We start from the raw sequence: 19,523 nt of genomic DNA on the forward strand, positions 1-19,523 counted from the left end.
AGTTCATTGGGACATGAGGAGTTAGGAAGAACCTTTAGGGCTGGGAAGTAGCAAAATTTCCAGGCCTGGTTGAAATGCTTTACAAGCAGAGTACATCCCAAGAAGTCAGGATTTATGCAGGTAGGGAGTGGGAAGAAATAGATTGTTTTCAGTAAAGTCATATTATAATAAAGTCTTGGTGAGGGAAGAGTAGGATTTTCCACACTTATCAACTTGGATTCCGAAGGCACCAAGACATGCGTGTTTTTCACTTGGTTGGTACGAGAGGAGCAACATTGATAGATGAGAACTTTAAGGAAAACACAGATACTATACATATTTCAACTGATGTTTCATTTCCAAATGCTTAGGTGACGATGTGGACCACCTCTTCCTACTTTTTTCTAGTGGCAACTCACTTGTGGTGTGAGATATTGAAACGGTTTGGATGCAATCGGCAATGCCAAGTACTCTCCAGCTGAAAATTTAAGAGGAGAAGTCAAAGAGTAGGATGCTACCCCACTATCACTCATGTGAGTCCTGTGGAAGGAAAGAAATAGGAAGGTTTTCGAGGGGTACATTTGAGGAATTATCTCTCATTCCTAGTTTCTTGTAGATGTTCATTAAAGAACAGTTTGAATAGAAGATAGGGTGCCGTTTGTAGAGAATCATATTATGCCGTAGATTCTCTACTTTTTGGATTGCTTGTACACAAGAGATTTTCTCCTTAGTAATAAAATTATTTTGTGAAAAATAAAATTATGTAAGCTTGTTTCTTTTTTATGTTTTCTTACAATACAAACCTGTGTGCTCTTTTCTATTATTATGAAGCAAAGTGACTACTATGCTACCACAAAAGTTCTTTACCATTTCTGTTGTCCTTTTTTAATGTTTTTGCTCATATCCCTGGTGCGAAGTTTCTTCACGTGGTGGCTTTTAAATGATAGAAAATAAAGAACACAGAGAGCATGACAGGAAAGACCAACTTTATATACTAAGTAGTCACCTTTAATTGAGCTCCCTGATAAATAATCCTCCCTCGATTTGAAATTATCTGGAAGTGCCAGAATAGAAGTGTGCAAGGATTGAACTGCCAGAAGAAAAGATCATCAGTTAGTAACCTTAAATCCAGAATGTTAAATATAAAGCTGGAAAGAGATGACTGGATAATTAACTCAAACACGCATCGGAAGGAAAGTGAATAAGAAAATCACCAACTGAACCTTCCAAAACATCCTCATTTACATTTACATGCATAGATGTTAAGACCCAAAAACTCCAGGGTTTGGAGTTTTTTCCATTTACTTCATGCTCGTGAAATTGACTTAACATTAGATAGGGCAAAAGTGAAATGGACCACTTTGCAAAAAGAAAAAACTGAGGATCTCCTTTTCTTCCAAGTTTTCTTTATAGAGAAATCTCGGTAGCATCATCCCTGAATTTTCACTGGACATACAAGAAACACTACAGTGATCTGCACAGATTATCATCTGTTACCACTTAATTTTTTCATGTATTGAATTATTTGGAAGTGGAATGAAATGAACCTAAATAGAGCTGAATGGGATATAGAGGATTCATATAGCTGATTGAATGATGTAGAAGAAAAAAAAATAGGAACTTCAAAACTCAAATAGTAAGAGAGTTAAAACACAACAGCTGAAGTTGCAGATAATAAGCACGTTTATTTTCCTCAAGAACCATAATTATTTCCTTTTTTCTTATAAGTAAATTTCATAGAATCATATATACCTCTAATTACGCGATGTGTGATTCATTATCACCTTTTGTCCTTCAAAAAAATTGTTATGACAAAAAGATCCCTTAATCTTAATATTCAGTTACACACTTCCTATCAGACACATTTGCATGTAATTGTAGTACTATTTTGTTTGTTCAAATGTCAAATTTCCTCAATAAATACACCACAAATCTGGGTATCCTGAGCTTATAATAAATGTGGTAATAAGCCACTCTTTAACTGATCAATAATATCATTTTGTTAACACTGTGTCACCATAAAACAATTAACAATCAGAACAATTATTCAAATTTCAGGAGACCATTATTAATCTGCCATATAAAAACAAGAAACATTTCTTTTATAGAATGAAACATCAAAATTTCACCTCGTTCACTAAAAACCTCATCCGCGCACAAGCTATCATCGAGTGGATGCCCTTGTGAGAGGCCCATTCTTGACTTTCTAAGATATTCTGAAGATCGATTATAAGGATCACGTCCATCTTCTGTGTCATCATCTCCTTCAGAGGTAGTTGCAGAAATCAGGTCAACAAAGTTATCTGTGCCACGATTTTTCTTCCCAAATTTCAATAATCGTTTAAATCCCCCAGATGTATCCTTGCGCGATTGACTTTGAGCAGAATTTGCCACAAACATAGGTTTCTGAGCCATTCCCCATTTCTTCCTATTTCTAGTTGCATCACTCTCCGTCTGACTTAGAGACTGTGAATTCCAGGACACAGGACTTCCCACAGGCGAGTCCACAGATGCATCAACATCAGATATCTCTTGAGCATAAGAAAAAGGGTGGTGAGCATGTAAATTCCATGAGACGTGACTTTCTCCCACAGAATCTTGTACAGTTCCATCAGAAAGAAAGTCAGAAGGCAATACAGCTTCCAGAGCAGAGTCCACCTGAGAAAATGATCTCAAAACATCACCACTTTCTGATCCAGAGGTCACCATCTTCTCTGAATCATGGCTCAGTCTTGGCTCCCCATTATCAAAGTATGACCGAAGTTCAGCTGTCATGTTCTCAAATTCTTCCTCTTCCTTATCCTGGAGCCTATCTGCTGTATCTTTAGGCTCAAGGACCATGTCATCATATTCGTTATCATTGTCCTCAACCTTCGATATGACAGAAGACCCTTTCTTAGTCAGACCAGCTCTAGTGCTGAAGACAGGATCTTTACCCTTTATTAAGAAAGTCTTCGAGTCTGAATTTTTTAGAAATTTATCATTGAGACTTTGCTCCATCTGAAACCTGAGTGGTGCCACAACACCATCTGAATTCAACGGAGATGCTTCCCTAAATTCTCCCAAATTGGCAGAGCTTTGCCTCAAGGATTGTGATCGCCATGATTTGTCCTCCTTGACAAGAGATACCCCTTCTCTGGAGCTTTTATCACGGGTATAGTTTCTAGATTGTGAATGAGTTGTTTTACCAACTGCAGAAGAAGACTTGGTGTTTTCCTTTCTGATGTCAGAGAAGTTTGGGACAGACTGAGCAAGAGGATTGTCAGATGGAAACCTTCGTCTACCTGAAGAACTACTAGAAACTTTCTTGCCAGACCTTGGAACAGGTACTAGTGAAGTGCGAGGGGTGGATGAAGAAATTTTTTTGACAGGTAACTGTTTCTTGTTCTGAGTGTTTTTAGAACCATCTTCCCCAACAAATGTTTCATCAAAAGACCTGTCTTCACCATATTTTTTCTGCTTTGGAAATTCAGAAATACCTTCTTCTTCATCACTTTGCTCAAAAATTAATTGTTGCTGTCAAAGGAAACTTCTTCAAGGTTGGTTACGCATAACAGAAAAACAAACAATCAACTCTAAGAACAAGAAGCAGTAATGTGCACGTGTGTAGGTATTGCTTAATTTAATGATAGAGCAGAATTAAACTACCTGGTTTCTCTTCAAAATGGACCTAGAATTAAATGATTGAAGTCTCTCAGCACGCCGACGAGCACCAGAGACAGCACTGCCCTTGTCAGTGGATCCTGCAAACTTGGTCTTCATATCAGCTCTACTCCTCTCAAGGCTATCCTCCAATGCCTTCAATTTGGCTTCCTTCTCAACTCTCTTAGAATTCCATTCTGCCCTAAGTTTTGCATCCCGTTTCTGCATATATATCTCATAGAATTTTCCTCGGGAGCCATCTGAAAAACATAGCTCGGAGGAAGTCCTATTTAAAAAATCTCCAAAGGTCTGATTGTTAGCCTCTTTAGTCGGTGGAGTAACAGCAAATCTCTCTATATCATTGGAACTTGTGGCAGGTTCTCTCAACATGTAATTGTCAGATAATTGAACAAGAGCATTATCTACAACAGGCTTCTTGTTGGAAGAAGTTGCAACTTGCCATCCTTGCATGTTGCTGGCCTTGCTCTTCCTGTTAGAATTAGATTGGTCTTCAGGGGCACGTAGTTTGTGGTCAGCAAAAAGCCTTTCAAGCTCATTAGCTTTCATTTTCAACTCGTCATTCAACTCCTGGTTTCCTTTTGACTGCCTTGCCCTCTGAACTTTCCCTATAGGGGGTGTCAAAAACGACTTGGGTCCCTCCTGAGCCTCCATAAACATTTTGCCGGACAACATCACTTTGCTAGTTCCAGAATTGCTTTCATCTCTGCTATCTTGTGCCTTCCTGATTTGTTCAGCAGCACCTTGTTTTTTAAGCTTCACTAGTTGGTGTCTGAAATCCTCTCCCTTTGATGCAGAAGCACCTGCTACTTTCTCAGACGGGGCCAACTCAACCTTTTCAACTTCCTCAGTTTCACCAGGTGATCGCCATCTTGATTGCAGGTAAGGAGAATTATTTTCAATGCCTTTAGCAGAAAAAGATTCTGTAACTTCTACTCTAGAACTACTATCAAACTGCACAGAGTCCTCTGTAGTCCTTTGAGAGGCCTTATCTCGTTGTGAAATTGAAAGATCACTTGATCCAGGTTCCTCATGATTGCAAATCTTGGCCTTCGCATATTCACGCTCTTGCTGAGCACCATGTTTCTTCAGGACAGCAGCCTGATGAACCAATTGGCCTTTACTCCCTCCAAACTCATCACCCCCTTGGAACCCCTTGAAGTTTGAGTTGGGAGTTGAAGCAATTTGATCGCTCTTACTTCCAGGGGATGTGAGCAACTGTTCTCCAGGTTCCAGTTGATTTTTCAGACTCTTTTCCTCAGCCCTTCTAATAAGTGTGATTGACCTAGCCTTTCCACTAGCTTGTTCTTTCCATCCATCACTATCGAAGATACCTGAAGTAGAATTTGATATAGACTTGGAAGAATATTCAATATTCCTACAAGAACCAGTTAATTGCTTTGCACCATCCACCTCTTCCTTTTCATTTGTATATGCAACCCTCAAATTAGCATCTGTCTGTTCATTTAATTTGCTGCTACCAACCATAGATGGAACACTACATAAATTTGGCCTGCCAAAACTTGCTGTATCAGTCAAACCTGATGCCTTTTGGTCCTTTGGCTTGGACTGAGAAACAGAGGCAGAAGGAGTGCATTGAGGGCTCTCAGTGTCCTTGTCACCAGTCAAATCAATGCTCATATCACTGGCACCACTCCATCTTCTCAACACCGCCTTTTCAGTGACAGGAGGGACTGAGACACCAGATGACAACCTCTGAAGCTCTACAGGTTTTCCAACCACTGGCTTCCCAGCGCTCCCAGAATTTTCCTCCTTCTGCTTGTTCTCAAACAAGCTGATACGGTCCTGCACGCTGAGCCGCCTTTTATGTCTACTAAGCTCGGTCGATTCGGCTTGTTTGGATGAAGTGTCCTCTTCCTTTTCTTTCTCAGCAATGACTTCCCTTTCCTTACTCTTCTCTTCTGATTTTATGTTAGATTCCCTGCTATGTTGCAAGAGGGGTGTCAGTTGCTGACCTATCGAGGGCATATATTGGTCAAGGTGGTGTGGATGTTGTTTCAAATAGGATTCTCGACTGGTAGAATGGGACAGAGTGGATGGCTGGACGGATATAGCAGGGTCCTCGTCAATAGACATGTCTGATCCATAAGAGCAACGAACAGCTTGATCATCTCTTGGCACCCCTTTCCACGGATTGATCAAGTCTGGCCGCCTCTCACTCAAGGATATAAATTTGTTGCATGCTTCACTGAAAGAAAAAAAAAAAAGAGATCCATTTATATATTTGAAATTGTAAAAAGGTAATAAATGATCTGATTCCATAACCCAAAGGGAACGAAAAAAATAAAGAAGCTGAAAGTATATTATCCAGTATAAAATACGAATGTTGTGGATATCATTGATATGTAAGCATTGATGTGCTCACAGTGTTTTGGGAAGCGAGAAGCTGAGGGCTCGCTTCACAGGAGCAAGAAGCGAAGCGCACGCTTTTTTTAAGTAAAGCGATATTTAGTATAAAAATAAAAAATATTAAATAAACTAGTTACAACTTTACTAGTTACTACAAGCAAAAAAGAAGTGCAACTTAGTAACAAAACAACAAATAAACTAGGTAAGAAAAATAACGACTATTAAGAGCAGCAACCAGCATACGCACATCACTGATCACAGTCACACAGTATAGAAATTAAAAAAAAAACAGAGCAACAATAGAATTGGAAAAAAACAGAGCAGTAATAGAAATTGAAAAATAACAGAGCAGTAATAGAGATTGAAAAACAGAGCAACAATAGAGATTGAAAAACAGACCAGCAACAGAAATTGAAAAAAAAAAAGCAGCAATAAAAATATAGAAAAAAAAACAGTAGCAGAGCAGTCGCAGCCTCACAGAGAAGAAGAGAACTTACAGCAGTGGCAGCCTCGCAACAATAAAAATATAGAAAAAAACACAGCAGCAACCAAAAATAGAAAAAAAAAACAGTCGCAGCCTCGCAGAGAAGAAGAGAACTTACAACAGTCGCAGCCTCGCAGCAGTCCAAAGAAAATATTTGAAGTCGCGAAAGGAGATATTGTGAAGTCGCGAAAGAAGATTTCAGAAATTAAAAAAACCTTCAATTTTTTAAAAAAACCCTAAATTAGCATTTTTTCAAATTAAGCGCGCCTTTTCTCGCTTTTTCTTTTCTTGCGCTTCTCGCTTCAACTATAGAAGCGATCGCTTTTTGAATGTCACCTCGCTTCAGGGAAGAAAAGTGCATGGGCTGCGCTTCGCCTTGCCTTGCGCTTTAAGCGCGCTTTTCCTCGTTTTTTATAACACTGTGTGCTCACTATTTCATCAAGCATATAAGCAAATTATACTTGGTCAAATGTGATGTGATGAAAATGTGTCACCAAGTCTTAAGGGTAAGTTCTACCGAGCAGTAGGTAGACCTACTTTGTTGTATAGGGCAGAGTGCTGGTCAGTCAAGAATGCACATGTTCAAAAGATGAAGGTAGCGGAAATGAGGATACTCAAATGGGTGTGGAATACTAGGAAAGATATGATCAGGAACAAAGCTATACATTGCAAGGTGGGAGTGGCCTCTCGGGAGGACAAGATGAGGGAAGCAAAGTTGAGATGGTTCGGGCATGTGAAGACAAGGTGTACGGACACACCAGTGAGGAGGCTTGAGAGGTTGGCAATAGTGAGTGTTAGAAGAGGTAGAGGTAGGTTGAAGAAGAGTTGAGGGAGGTGATTTGGCAGGGCATGGCGCACCTCCAACTTACTGAGGACATGACCCTTGATAGGAAGGTTGGAGGTTGAGGATTAGGATAGAAGGTTAGTAAGTAGCCGAGTGTTGTATCACCTTTGTGTGGGAGAGAGAGGGGGCTAGTCTCCTCTTCTTCTTTCTCCTTATTAGTAGTATTACCATTTAGTACTTGCGTAATATCTTTTGCATCGATTTTTCATATGTTATCTATTGCTTCATTGGTTGTGTTTATTTTGCCATTTTGTTGCCGTTATTTTTTTCTTTCTAGCATGTTTTGGTAATGCATCATTATGCTGAGAATCTATTGAGAATAGTCTCTCTACCCCACAAAGATAGGGGTAAGGTTTGTGTACGTCCTACCCTCTCTAGACCCACTTAGGGGTTTCACTAGATATGTTGCTCACTCACCAAGACTTCCAAATAGTAAAAATTTACTGCTATTTCAGCTACTTGTCAAGAAACATTATTACATACAAGTACCTGGTGGAATAGTCGAGATGTACGCAAGTTGACCCCAACACCACCATTGTCACAAAAAAGAGTTCTTTCTTTAATTCTTGTGAACATTGTCCATTGTTAACTTCAAATTGTTTATTTGTCATCCAAATTCCGAAGTGTTGTCAAAATGTTGATCTCTTGTGTTTTGCAATTACATGTTTTCCTTTGTTTTCGAAAATTCTTGTGTATAACCTTTTTATGCACCTCATCTTCGTTTATCATTCACTAAAACTGTAATTATTAAGCCTTGTACATTTTATAGTTGGCACGACTTTTCAAGTACAAGGCATACGTGAGGTGTCTAAGTGAAAAGTCATGCCAACTTTTCTGGGGCTGCCGATAGATTCCACCTAGAAAGAATGAAGTATAAATGGGATTGTGGTGCCTAAGAAGGTGTTTGGATTGACTTAAAAGTTGGTCAAACCAACTTTTAAGTCGGTTCTTGACTTCCGGAAGTGTTTGACAAATATAATAATGACTTAAAACAAGTTAGGAAGTATTTGGCAAGGTTAAAAATAACTTAAAATAAGTTATAAAAAACAAAAGTAGGTCCCCCCCTACTTTTTATTTTTTGACTTCAAAGTCATTTAAGTTTGAATTTTTATTTGACTTAAAAGCTACTTATTTTAAGTCAATCCAACCATGCTCCAAGTGTAAAGAATTAGGATATCTAGGCACAATGTGCTAGGGTAATGGTATGATAGATGAAAATGTAAAATATGGACTTCAAATAGGATGACTAATATGAAACGGTGGTATGGGACTGCTAGGCAACATCCATCTACCTGGATTTGAGAGTACATTGTTCTTGGTTAAATCAAACAAACTAATTTCTTCTCATCTGCCTAAGCTTTAGTGATAGAGTTACCAGTGTTATAAAAAGCGAGGAAAAGCGCGCTTAAAGCGCAAGGCAAGGCGAAGTGCACCCCCTACGCTTTTATTCCCTGAAGCGAGGCGACATTCAAAAAGCGATCGCTTCTACCGTTGAAGCGAGAAGCGCAAGAAAAGAAAAAGCGAGAAAAGGCGTACGTAATTTGAAAAAGCGCTAATTAGGGTTTTTTTTTAAATATTGAAGGTTTTTTTTTTAAATTTCTGAAATCTTCTTTCGCAACTTCACAATACCTCCTTTCGCGACTTCAAATATTTTCTTTGGACTGCTGCGAGGCTGCAACTGCTGTAAGTTCTCTTCTTCTCTTCTTCTTCTTCTCTGCAAGGCTGCGACTGCTCTGCGACTGTTTTTTTTTTTTCTATTTTTGGTTGCTGCTGTTTTTTTTTCTATATTTTTATTGCTGCGAGGCTGCCACTGCTGTAAGTTCTCTTCTTCTCTGTGAGGCTGCGACTGCTCTGCTACTGTTTTTTTCTATTTTTGGTTGCTGCTGTGTTTTTTTCTATATTTTTATTGCTGCTTTTTTTTTCAATTTCTGTTGCTGCTCTGTTTTTCAGTCTCTATTGCTGCTCTGTTTTTCAATCTCTATTACTGCTCTGTTTTTTTCAATTTCTATTACTGCTCTGTTTTTTTCCAATTCTGTTGCTGCTCTGTTTTTTTTTATTTCTATATAGTGTGACTGTGATCAGTAATGTGCGTATGCTGGTTGCTGCTCTTAATAGTCTTTGTTTTTCTTACTTAGTTTATTTGTTGTTTTGTTACTAAGTTACACTTCTTTTTTGCTTGTTGTAACTAGTAAAGTTGTAACTAGTTTATTTAATATTTTTTATTTTTATACTAAATATCGCTTTACTTAAAAAAAGTGTGCACTTCGCTTGTCGCTTCTCGCTCCTGTGAAGCGTGCCCTCGTCGCTTTTTTCCACTTCTCGCTTCCCAAAACACTGAGAGTTACCTGGAACCTGTATTAATAGGAGAGTGCAAGTACCCAATAGAATGATCGAGGTGCAGACAAGTTACATCACTGTTATCAAAAGAAGAAAGTCAGACGAACTGCTAAGTCCCATTTTGGATACTTAACATGATCCAAGCCCTTTAAAACCAGGCACCACAACTTAAAACAGGTGTGTTGTTTAACTGAGAACAAAATTGGTATTACTTGGATATATTTCAGGTCATCTTTAGACAACTTTGGCTTTTATGAGTTAGGAACTTGAACCAGTTCAAGGATTTATTTGTCATTGTCCCAGACAATCTGAAACCAGAATTCACCCACACAGCTCCAACCTTTCTAATGAGTAACCAGCTAATTTAAACACAATAAGCACACCAAGAGACTGTGGACACTTACTGTGCAGATAGGCAATTGGATCAGCATGCCTTCCTAGCTTAAACAACAACAATTAGGATATTGGGGTAGATTGAACCCTAGACTAACTTCTCATGAGGACAGACAGAGAGGAGGAAGGTAGGTTTGACAGAAGCTAATGCACAAAGAAAGGCGTAAGATATTCTTACTTCAAGCGATGGGCATCAAACTGATCTGCAAACATTTGAAGTTCTGATACTGTGTCTAGATTGAAACCAGCAGCTGCTGCACGAGAAGAAGCTGTACTTAAGTCCTGCCGTACTGCAGTAAGCCTCACATCAATAGCTCGCAATAACTCCTTCCTGTGTAAACAGGCAGTAGGGAACATGAAATAAAGCAACAAATGCTACAAGCAACCATGCATGTAAAGGCAAAAAGAGGGTATACTTTGTTGCATCAGCTACTACTGTAACTCCAGATCCACCACTTCCTGGAAGAATTATGAAGCCGATAGCAACGTCAGAGAAAACCAACAGAGAGCCACAGAACTAGCCAGTAAATACAGTAATTTCGAATAAAAGTGAGTCCTGAATTTCAAACCTAATAGCCAAAATTGACACACGAATAATGGAACAACAAACTTGGTACAGCATTTAAAACACACTCGAGTTTAAATAAAGAGAGCTTATTAAGTAATAACTAAAGAAACCAGGAACACTTATCGAAATTAATGTTCATCAGATGTTGTAAGGGCGTTCAAGACCACCCAAAATGCCCATTACCCAGAGGAACATTCTTTAACCAATACAGATAGGTTATCGGGCATTCATACCTGTGCTACTAAACTGATACCCTTCTCCCTGAAATGAAGGAAAAAGAAAGTTATAATTTTACTAAGTAGTTAAGTGACTTGTATATGACAGTTAACAGTGACAGTTCATTACCTGGGAATATATTCTTCGGGCAGCTTCAAGTTGAGACATTTCTGCATCCAAGGTATTGACAAGCTCCAAGACTTCTGGTGTGCTGACAAACCTCACAAACCTGGAATACATGTGACATCAGCGATCAATCACATCACTCTTCATTTTCCCAGTTTCTCCTAGACAAGTAGGATGGGTAATTACCTTTCTAAAGTTCCCTTTGTGAACCATGTTTCAGAATTTTTACACCTTTTAACTTCAAGCTTTATAGACTGAACTGCCAATGCAACTTGTTCTTCTGCAACCTTTAAATGGGTCACAAACGGCTTTAATAATCCTGATGCCAGTTTCTCCGTATTACCATCACTGGAAACAAACAATTCACATCTGCCCAAGCAATTTACCATAAGAAATGAGAGAAATCAAGAAAATTTACAAAATTTCTCCATAAGTGCAACAAATGCATAGCTATCACTCACCGAGAGCGTTTTGGTGACAGCTGGAAAACCGCATAATCAAGCAGCATACTGGATTCCATCTTCCCCCCTCCCCTCCTTGACTAAGATAGTAGAATCTTCAGATTGGCTTCTTTCATATATACCCTCAATGCCTCTTATATTTCAGGAAAAATCAAGAATAAGTGTGAGCAACACATAGAATCCCAAATATATATACAGAAGAACAGCAACTTTGTGAGTTTAAATAAGCTTGAGAGACAGAGTGAGTATTGGATAGTTTCATGAGGAAACAAAAAAGGAAATAAATATATTTCATGAAATAATTTCAAAAAATAATCTTTTACATGATAGACCTTACTTCGAAAATAGGTGATTTTAGGCAGAATGTGTGTGACGAGTAGAATTTTATTAAAGCAAGAATTGAAATGGCATACTATTAATGTGAAATTCCTTCAGATCAGGTTATACAGCAGTCAATCAGCTATGCCTAAATCCCAAACTAGTAGCACTTGGCTAGATATAAATCGTCAGTATCAATTATCAAATGCCAAATTTGGTTATAGGAAAAAACAAATTTCAAATGAAAAACGCAATGTGAAATTCCGTATAAATATAACAAGCAGAATAAGTTAGCATTCCTCAGAGAGAAGTCCTAGATAAGCAAAGTTCAAGGAGGAGGTAATTGAATTTGCAAAGTAATTAGCTTTCTTGAGCAACTGAAAAATAACTACCCATTAAATTACTAGTGGAACATACAAATACAACTAAAAGAGAAAGTGAGAGAATTTGCTGGCGGAGCGGCATACCGGAAAAAAAAGCAAGAAATAGGAACGAAGTAACTCGACCAAGAGGAGAGGAACGAAGAACGAAACTTTACGACACGACAGCAAGACAACAAAGACGAATTTTATGGGGTTGAGCTAGATTTTCTCAATTCAGTTCATATCTGAACCAGCATTTTGGTTTTTCTATCAGTTAGTTTCCTCCTATCAGAACCTTCAAAGTCCTAGCTGCTTAGATATAGAAAACCCAACAAATTTCAAATTAGCCAAATCCAATGCATAACAACCATATAAATAAAATAAGTATGCAATAAATTTCCAAAACTTCACAACTTTTAGATAAGCTAATCCAAACAACTCATCTAATAAGCACAAAAAAAATTGCAGCTTGTGATATGTGTGCTAGTGCACCTCACCAATATCATTATCCACCAAATTTTGAACCATGAACCACTAGCCCTCAAGCACATGAACATCAACAACTAAAAGAACCCTAGCAATTAACAATTAATCGGAAAAAAAAAAAAGTAACAAAATAGTGTAAATTAGGACTAACCCTAGCAATGTGAAGGCATATATGTTCAATATGTTAGCTAGATCATTCAAATTCAGTTTATTTCTGAACCAGCATTTTGTTTTTTCAGGTTCTGTGTCAGTTCCCAGACGAATGAAAATAGCTTTGTTTTTTCTTTAAGAAAACCCTAACAATGGTGAGTGAACTGCAGGTGTGTCAACAATGGTGTTCGCTTTACTCTCTCTCTCTCTCTCTCTCTCTCTAGCTTTATAGGGTGAAATTGGAGATACAGTGGAGAGAGAAGTGTTGAGTGGAAGGGAAGGGGGACAGAGTGCTGTGTATAGGACAAAATCGTAATTTTGCGACTTCTGTTTTCAAATATCACAATTTTTTTCCATTAAAGCAACCACGCCAACAATTTTCAAGTTTTTGTCGTGCGCAAAAGTTGTACCAAATGGTGTTGATTACTTTGTAATACACTATTGGTAAAATATACATAGATTTTATTAGTAGTATTATTTTCTATATCTCAATTTATATGATATTTTTTATTTTGTAGAGTTAAACAGTTCATGTTTATCGAAATTTAGCGCGTGAAATTTTCAATTTTTGAAAAATGAAATTTATATATTTGTAAACTACGTAAAAGTACTATAAGTCCAATAATTGACAATTAAAATAATTAAAAAATATATGAAACATTTACAATTAAAGATAGACTTATTTGAATTTCGAAATCCAAAAAGTGTCACATAAATTGAGACGGAGGGAGTACTATTTTTTCTTTTACCTCTCCATACACTATTCAAATTAAATTTCAATTTCGTTTCTACTCGATCATAAAATGAGTTTGGGTCGGATCTTGAAAAAAAGAGAGATTAAATTTATATGTTTTGTTGGATTAGGTCTTGAGAAATGAAAAATGGGTGAGATAGATGATTTTTTAAAGTCATGTCAAAAGCTTTATAATTAAAAATTAAAAACATTTAGTTTTAAATTTATTTTTTAATTAAGTTTGTTAACCGAAGGATAAATATACCTCATTTATGGTAAGACAAGAGTATATATACATAATTTGTTGAACGACGAAAAATATATGTGCATCATTTCTCTAACGAGAAATATATCCGCTCTAATGCACCCCAACTTTTTTTCTTTAAAAGAGTGAAAATGCTTTTTCTTCAAAAAAATCACAAGAACAAAATTGAAAACACAAATAATATAGAAAAAAATGGCACAAAATTAAGAAAAGTTTGTGCTAAATAGCTAATGGTTAAATAAGAGTTGATGACCTTGCCATGTTTAAACTTTCTGAGATATTTTTATAAGTTATTTTAATTAAACATGAAATAAGTTTTTTTTTGTTTTGCATTTGGTGTTCAGTCTCAGTATTGGAGTCCGACTATTTAAATTCGTGTCAGATAAAGCCCCATTCGGAAGGTAACGCTCCTTACAAAAAAAAAAAAAAATCCATATCTATGGCTCAAACTCGAGACATTTGATTAAAGGAGAAGTAGCCTCATCCACTATACCACATCCTTTGATGGTAAGTTTTTTTTTTTTTAATTCGTACTATTAAAATATAATCCTACGTAACAAAAATTAATTTTTGTGTAATCATTTTTAAGACTATAAAATATATAAAACTTAGCTTATACTTAGAAAAATCAAAGCTAGAACCCAATATAAGTTTTTTATGGAGTTGATGCATATATAGACTATAGTAACTCTTCATGTCAATTTTAATTTTCTGGATATATTTTATATTATAACATAAAGGGAAAAGAGTTTAAAAAATATTTTAATTTTGGCCGAAATTGCTGTTACGATACCAAGCTTTATGGAGGACCTTTTACCCCTACACTATTTAATAGTATATTTTAAAGGTATATATGTGTCCACGTGGACATCATAAATATTGCATCATTATAAATAGTAATGTGTCCACGTGGACACATATATACCTTTAAAATACACTATTAAATAGTGTAGAGGGTAAAAAATCCTTTCCAAAGTTCGATATTATTACAGCAAATTCGATCAAAGTTCAAATATATTTCAAACATTTTTCCTAACATAAAATAAATTAAAGTATGGCACATTTTTTTGGATATGTAGTCCCTTTCATTGCCACACTTGGAATGTAAAACAAATGAAGAATTGTTATCACATGATGGGCATGTGTAGGTTTTGTGTCGCGAGGTTTTTCTTATGAAAACATAGTAGGCCACACTTGAACATTCATAACTCATCATTCTTCGAAGTAGATTCACAATTTAATTATTATTTATAACGATTTTAAGTTAATAAAATAATTAAATTTATTTACGTACAAATATTTTAATATAAGTATAGAATTTGAATAAAAGTTGAAAATGGTAGTCTTTTTTCTCTTTCTTTATAAATATAAACTATTAATTTATAAAAGTTGCCTTTTTCCTCTTTCTTTTTGTATTTTTTCGATATTTTTAACACGTGGTCATCTGTATTTGGTGTGAAAATTATTTTCTTACTCAAAACTAGGATTGATCGGAAAAAAATATTTTTGTACCGGTTTAAAATTGTTTGTGGGGTCTAAGTTAAAATGTTTTTTTTTAAAATAAGGTTATAAATTGGAGGAGGTAATTATATTATCGGCCAAATACATACACAATTCCTTTTAACTTGCCACTAAATTTTATTTTGGCTCTTCAATTGAATTTTGTATCGTTTTAACCTCTTAACTCTATTTCCTATGAACCATTTAAATACAAACAATTTACCTAGTATAAGTATTCAATGCTTGTTAGACAAGCATTAAAAGGTCAAAAAATATCCAATTAAATAACAATACGTATTTTATTTTCTCCAAGTCATTTGGATTTACAGTTGTCCGCATAATTCACTTGAACACCTCAACTAAGGCTTGTACCTATTGAACACCTCCACCACTTCGAATTGATACCTCTTCGACATTTTTTTGACAATCAAACAAAAATGTGAAGTGTGTGAAATACGCTCGCGATGACATGGCACAACGACGAATTAAATTGTGACATATGTCATTTGGATTCAAAAATATAAAAATATATTATAAGAAAATATTTTAAAGTAAAAAAAAAAAAACAATGAACTCTACACAACCCACCCACCAAACCAGAACATTTCTGGTAGCAACCAGTCCACTGACCAACCACCTCAGTGCGTCCCCCACATGGTGATTAGGAAAATCAACACCATATTTGCTACCTACCCTCTCCTTTCTATCCCGATTTGGTGATTTCCATCAACACCATAGCTGCCATTTCTCCAATTTCATTGTCTTCCTCAAACATCAATTAAGATTTGTTGATATTTTTTATGTTGTGAGTTTTTTAGGGCTTGAATTTTTTAACAATTTCAAAGGAAATAATTTTAGATACGAAGTAGTCTTGCCGGAAAAAATGGAGGTTCACCGGATTTTTTTTACCAATTTGATTTTTATTCTTTTTGATTAAATTCCCTCCTACATATTCAACTCTTTGAATTTTTCTACATTTTATAATGCTAGAATTTTTTTATTTTTTTTTTAATTTTGACTGCTATTTATTTAATGAGTACTTTTCCGACTAAGATAACAAAGACGATATTGGTGATGGTGGAATGATAGTAGAAAGGAAAAATGAAGGAGAATATAGAAAGGGTGCGTGGGAGGGGAAGGTGGCAAAACGATTTAGCTGGTGACTGGTGAGGAGGAAATGCAGTAAGGTGGTTTGGAATTGGGGAAGAAGACATGTTTTAGGGATTTTTTTATTAATGTTGAAATGTTTACTTTACTTTTTGAATGTTGACGTGTTATTTTGTGATTGGTCTGTAAGTAATTTTTTTTCGTTTCACGCGCTACTCAGAGGTGTATTACACCTATGATGTCATATCATCAAAACGTATTCAATAGGTACATGTTTTGAACAAGACAGGTGTTCAATAGGTACAATTCTTAATTGAGGTGTCTAAGTGAAATATGCGGATAACTTTAGGTGGCCATGAATGATTTAAGCCATATATATATATTAAATAACTATATTCAATTAATTATAAAATTATTATTGAGATAGAATAGTGACACAAGTTAATATAACTATTGAATTGGCATAATACATAAATATGCCATTTAACTTGATTTCAAATCACATTTATACCTTTCAACTTTGGGTGTGCACAAGTAGACACTTAAACTTGTATAAACTTGAACAAATATACACACATATCCTACATGACATCCTACATGTCATTTTTTGTCCTACACGGTGTCCTACGTGTATTGTGTCACGTAGGACTCATGTGTCTACTTGTTCAAGTTTATACAAGTTTAAGTGTACGTCTACTTGTGCATACCCAAAGTTGAAGGGCATAAATGTGAAATGAGGTCAAGTTTAAGGGCACATTTATGTCAATCCTTTTCAATCTATGTATCATCAACAAAATATATGTCATCATTCCAAAAATTATAATTCTAAATTTTGACATGATATTAATTCTCCTCAATCTAGCTATTTACATATTATTTTAACATTTAATGTAGAATACAACTGATATTTTAAATTTTATATAGATGAAATGAAATATATAAAATAAAAAAAATTATATTAAGAATACTTTTCATTAAGAGGGTTCAAAGTCTGAAAAAGGTAAAACACACTAACTAGCTAAAGGGAATTCTGCATTTACAATAATACTTATAATTTTCATCAAAATGAATTGAGATGAACCCCTAACTATAAATTGACTCCGCCACTAATTATATATATGGGATATATTATCTAAAAGTTATTGAGTTCACATACGCATGCAAACCTTATAGGCTAGGTCCGCCCTATCAAAGCATGCACATGCGTGTCGTTGATTTTATGTTGTGAAATGAAACCTTTAGTAGGCATATGGAGATACCTTATAGATTCATGATCCTAAGAACTTGGTTTGGTCACATGAGATAAAATTATGATTTCAAATTATATGAAATGAAGTTAAAGAATTTTTTTTGTGCATAAATTTTGAATTTTTAAGTTGATTTTTTAAATTGTATTTTTACTCATATATAAAGAACTTAATTAATAAGTTGTGAAACTATCAAAATTACTTTATTTATTTATACAATCTTACCAAATAAGCAAAAGTTCATAACAAAGGTAGGATACACTATCAAAAAGTTATTCTAAGAAAATACAACATTTATTGATTGAACATTAGTTCAATAAAAAGGTAAAATTAAACATGAGTTGTAGTGTACTACTCTTTAATATAATCTTCTGACATAATACAGACAATTCTCCTCACGTTGAGCATGCATTTCTCGATATAAATGATTTAAAGGTTGATAAGAGTAATAATAACAACTATAAATTTAGTTGGTGAGAGTAATAGTTTATTCGATATAAATGGTTTAAATGTTGGCAAGAATAGTAATATAAACTATAAATTTGATTTGTGAGAATAACAGTTATTTCCGATATAAACGGTTCTAAGGTTGATAAGAGTAATAACATCAAGTATAAATTTTGTTTACACATGAAATTAATGGTTGATAGATATAAATGATGGGATTTTTTATTTTATTTTTACAAAATATAAATTTGTGGGTCAATTTTTATATTTGAAAATGTGAAAATCATGATAGGAAATTCTCAAATCTTTTTGGAGAATTTTAGATTTCATCTCATGATTTAAAATCATAAAATGAAATCGCATGTCCAAATGTCTACTAAATCAATGTTTGGATATGGATTTGAGATCATGATTTCAAAATTCAAAATTTTGCAAGGCATTTGGAATTCCAAATCGTGATTTCAAATTTATTTATTTTTTGAATGTAAAGTTGATCCATAAGTTTATATTTGTAAATTAAAAAAAAAAAAACTTCATCATTTAAAAAAAAAAGAAAAAAGAACCACTCATGCATGCTCATCGTGAAGAGATTATATTAAAGAATATATAACTAGTTACTACTATCGTTGACTAGTGAATTATTATAAAATTATATGTATTTAAAAGTTTGTAATGACAAATATTTATTTATAAAAGAAACGTGAAGATATAATATTTATTAATGCGACGCCTTAGGATATTTCAATATCTTGTCTATAAAATATCATTCACTCATATGGTAAGATTGTACAAGAATTGTAGGAATTTTGATAGTTTTCCTAAGTTGTAGGTTTTCATGTTTATGAGAAAAAATATAACTAAAAAAAATCTAAATTGCATGTCTTAACAAAACTTCAACTTCAAATTAAGTTGATTTCAAATCATCACTTCATATTGCATATCCAAATAAACTTGCTTTTCGAAAAAAAAGAATGACTCTTTTAATTTTAAAATAGAAAGTAATATGAGAATATTGAGAAATAAATAGTGTACTAGAAATTGTTGTTGTGAAAAAACGTTATATTAAGAATGAAAAAAGATAAACGAAAATAATATATGAAGTTATTTTATCTGCAAAACAATCTTTTAATTTTAACACCTAGCAAATTTATTAGTATCATTATTTTTTACCAAAAAGTGGAGATGCGGGGGATCGAACCCCGTGCCTCTCGCATGCAAAGCGAGCGCTCTACCATTTGAGCTACATCCCCATTGTACTCACTTAGGATATAAATAACATTTCATATCTGTGTTTGCATTTTTATACTAACATTTAGGGTATGCTTGGTTTGAAAGGAAAAATGTCTTCCACTAAATATGTGTTTCTTCAAAATCATTTTCCTCAAAACAAAGTGGAATTCTTACTTATTTTTTAGTGTTTGATAAGTAAGGAGAATATATATATATATATATATATATATATATATAATA

General features: G+C 34.8%; 1 protein-coding gene and 1 non-coding gene across 2 annotated transcripts in view; both read right to left on the reverse strand.

The window, feature by feature from the left end:
• Window positions 1-13,129, reverse strand: part of LOC102584476 (uncharacterized) — a 16,566-nt gene extending 3,437 nt beyond the window's left edge. Inside the window, exons 1-10 of the mRNA XM_006362027.2 lie at window positions 12,756-13,129; window positions 11,439-11,571; window positions 11,164-11,346; window positions 10,981-11,080; window positions 10,869-10,896; window positions 10,484-10,526; window positions 10,246-10,398; window positions 3,628-5,848; window positions 2,109-3,495; window positions 986-1,069 (exon numbers count right to left, since the gene is read on the reverse strand). Of these exons, the coding sequence (XP_006362089.1) occupies window positions 986-1,069; window positions 2,109-3,495; window positions 3,628-5,848; window positions 10,246-10,398; window positions 10,484-10,526; window positions 10,869-10,896; window positions 10,981-11,080; window positions 11,164-11,346; window positions 11,439-11,497 (4,258 nt within the window). The 5' untranslated portion in view covers window positions 11,498-11,571; window positions 12,756-13,129. The remainder of the gene's footprint in view (window positions 1-985; window positions 1,070-2,108; window positions 3,496-3,627; window positions 5,849-10,245; window positions 10,399-10,483; window positions 10,527-10,868; window positions 10,897-10,980; window positions 11,081-11,163; window positions 11,347-11,438; window positions 11,572-12,755) is intronic.
• Window positions 13,130-19,230: 6,101 nt separating this feature from the next.
• On the reverse strand, window positions 19,231-19,303 carry TRNAA-UGC (transfer RNA alanine (anticodon UGC)). The gene has a single exon. It is a non-coding gene; the product is annotated as a tRNA-Ala (tRNA).
• Between the last annotated feature and the right edge of the window lie 220 nt (window positions 19,304-19,523).

Source organism: Solanum tuberosum, unplaced genomic scaffold (genome assembly GCF_000226075.1).
Source record: "Solanum tuberosum cultivar DM 1-3 516 R44 unplaced genomic scaffold, SolTub_3.0 scf00376, whole genome shotgun sequence".
NCBI lineage: Eukaryota > Viridiplantae > Streptophyta > Magnoliopsida > Solanales > Solanaceae > Solanum > Solanum tuberosum.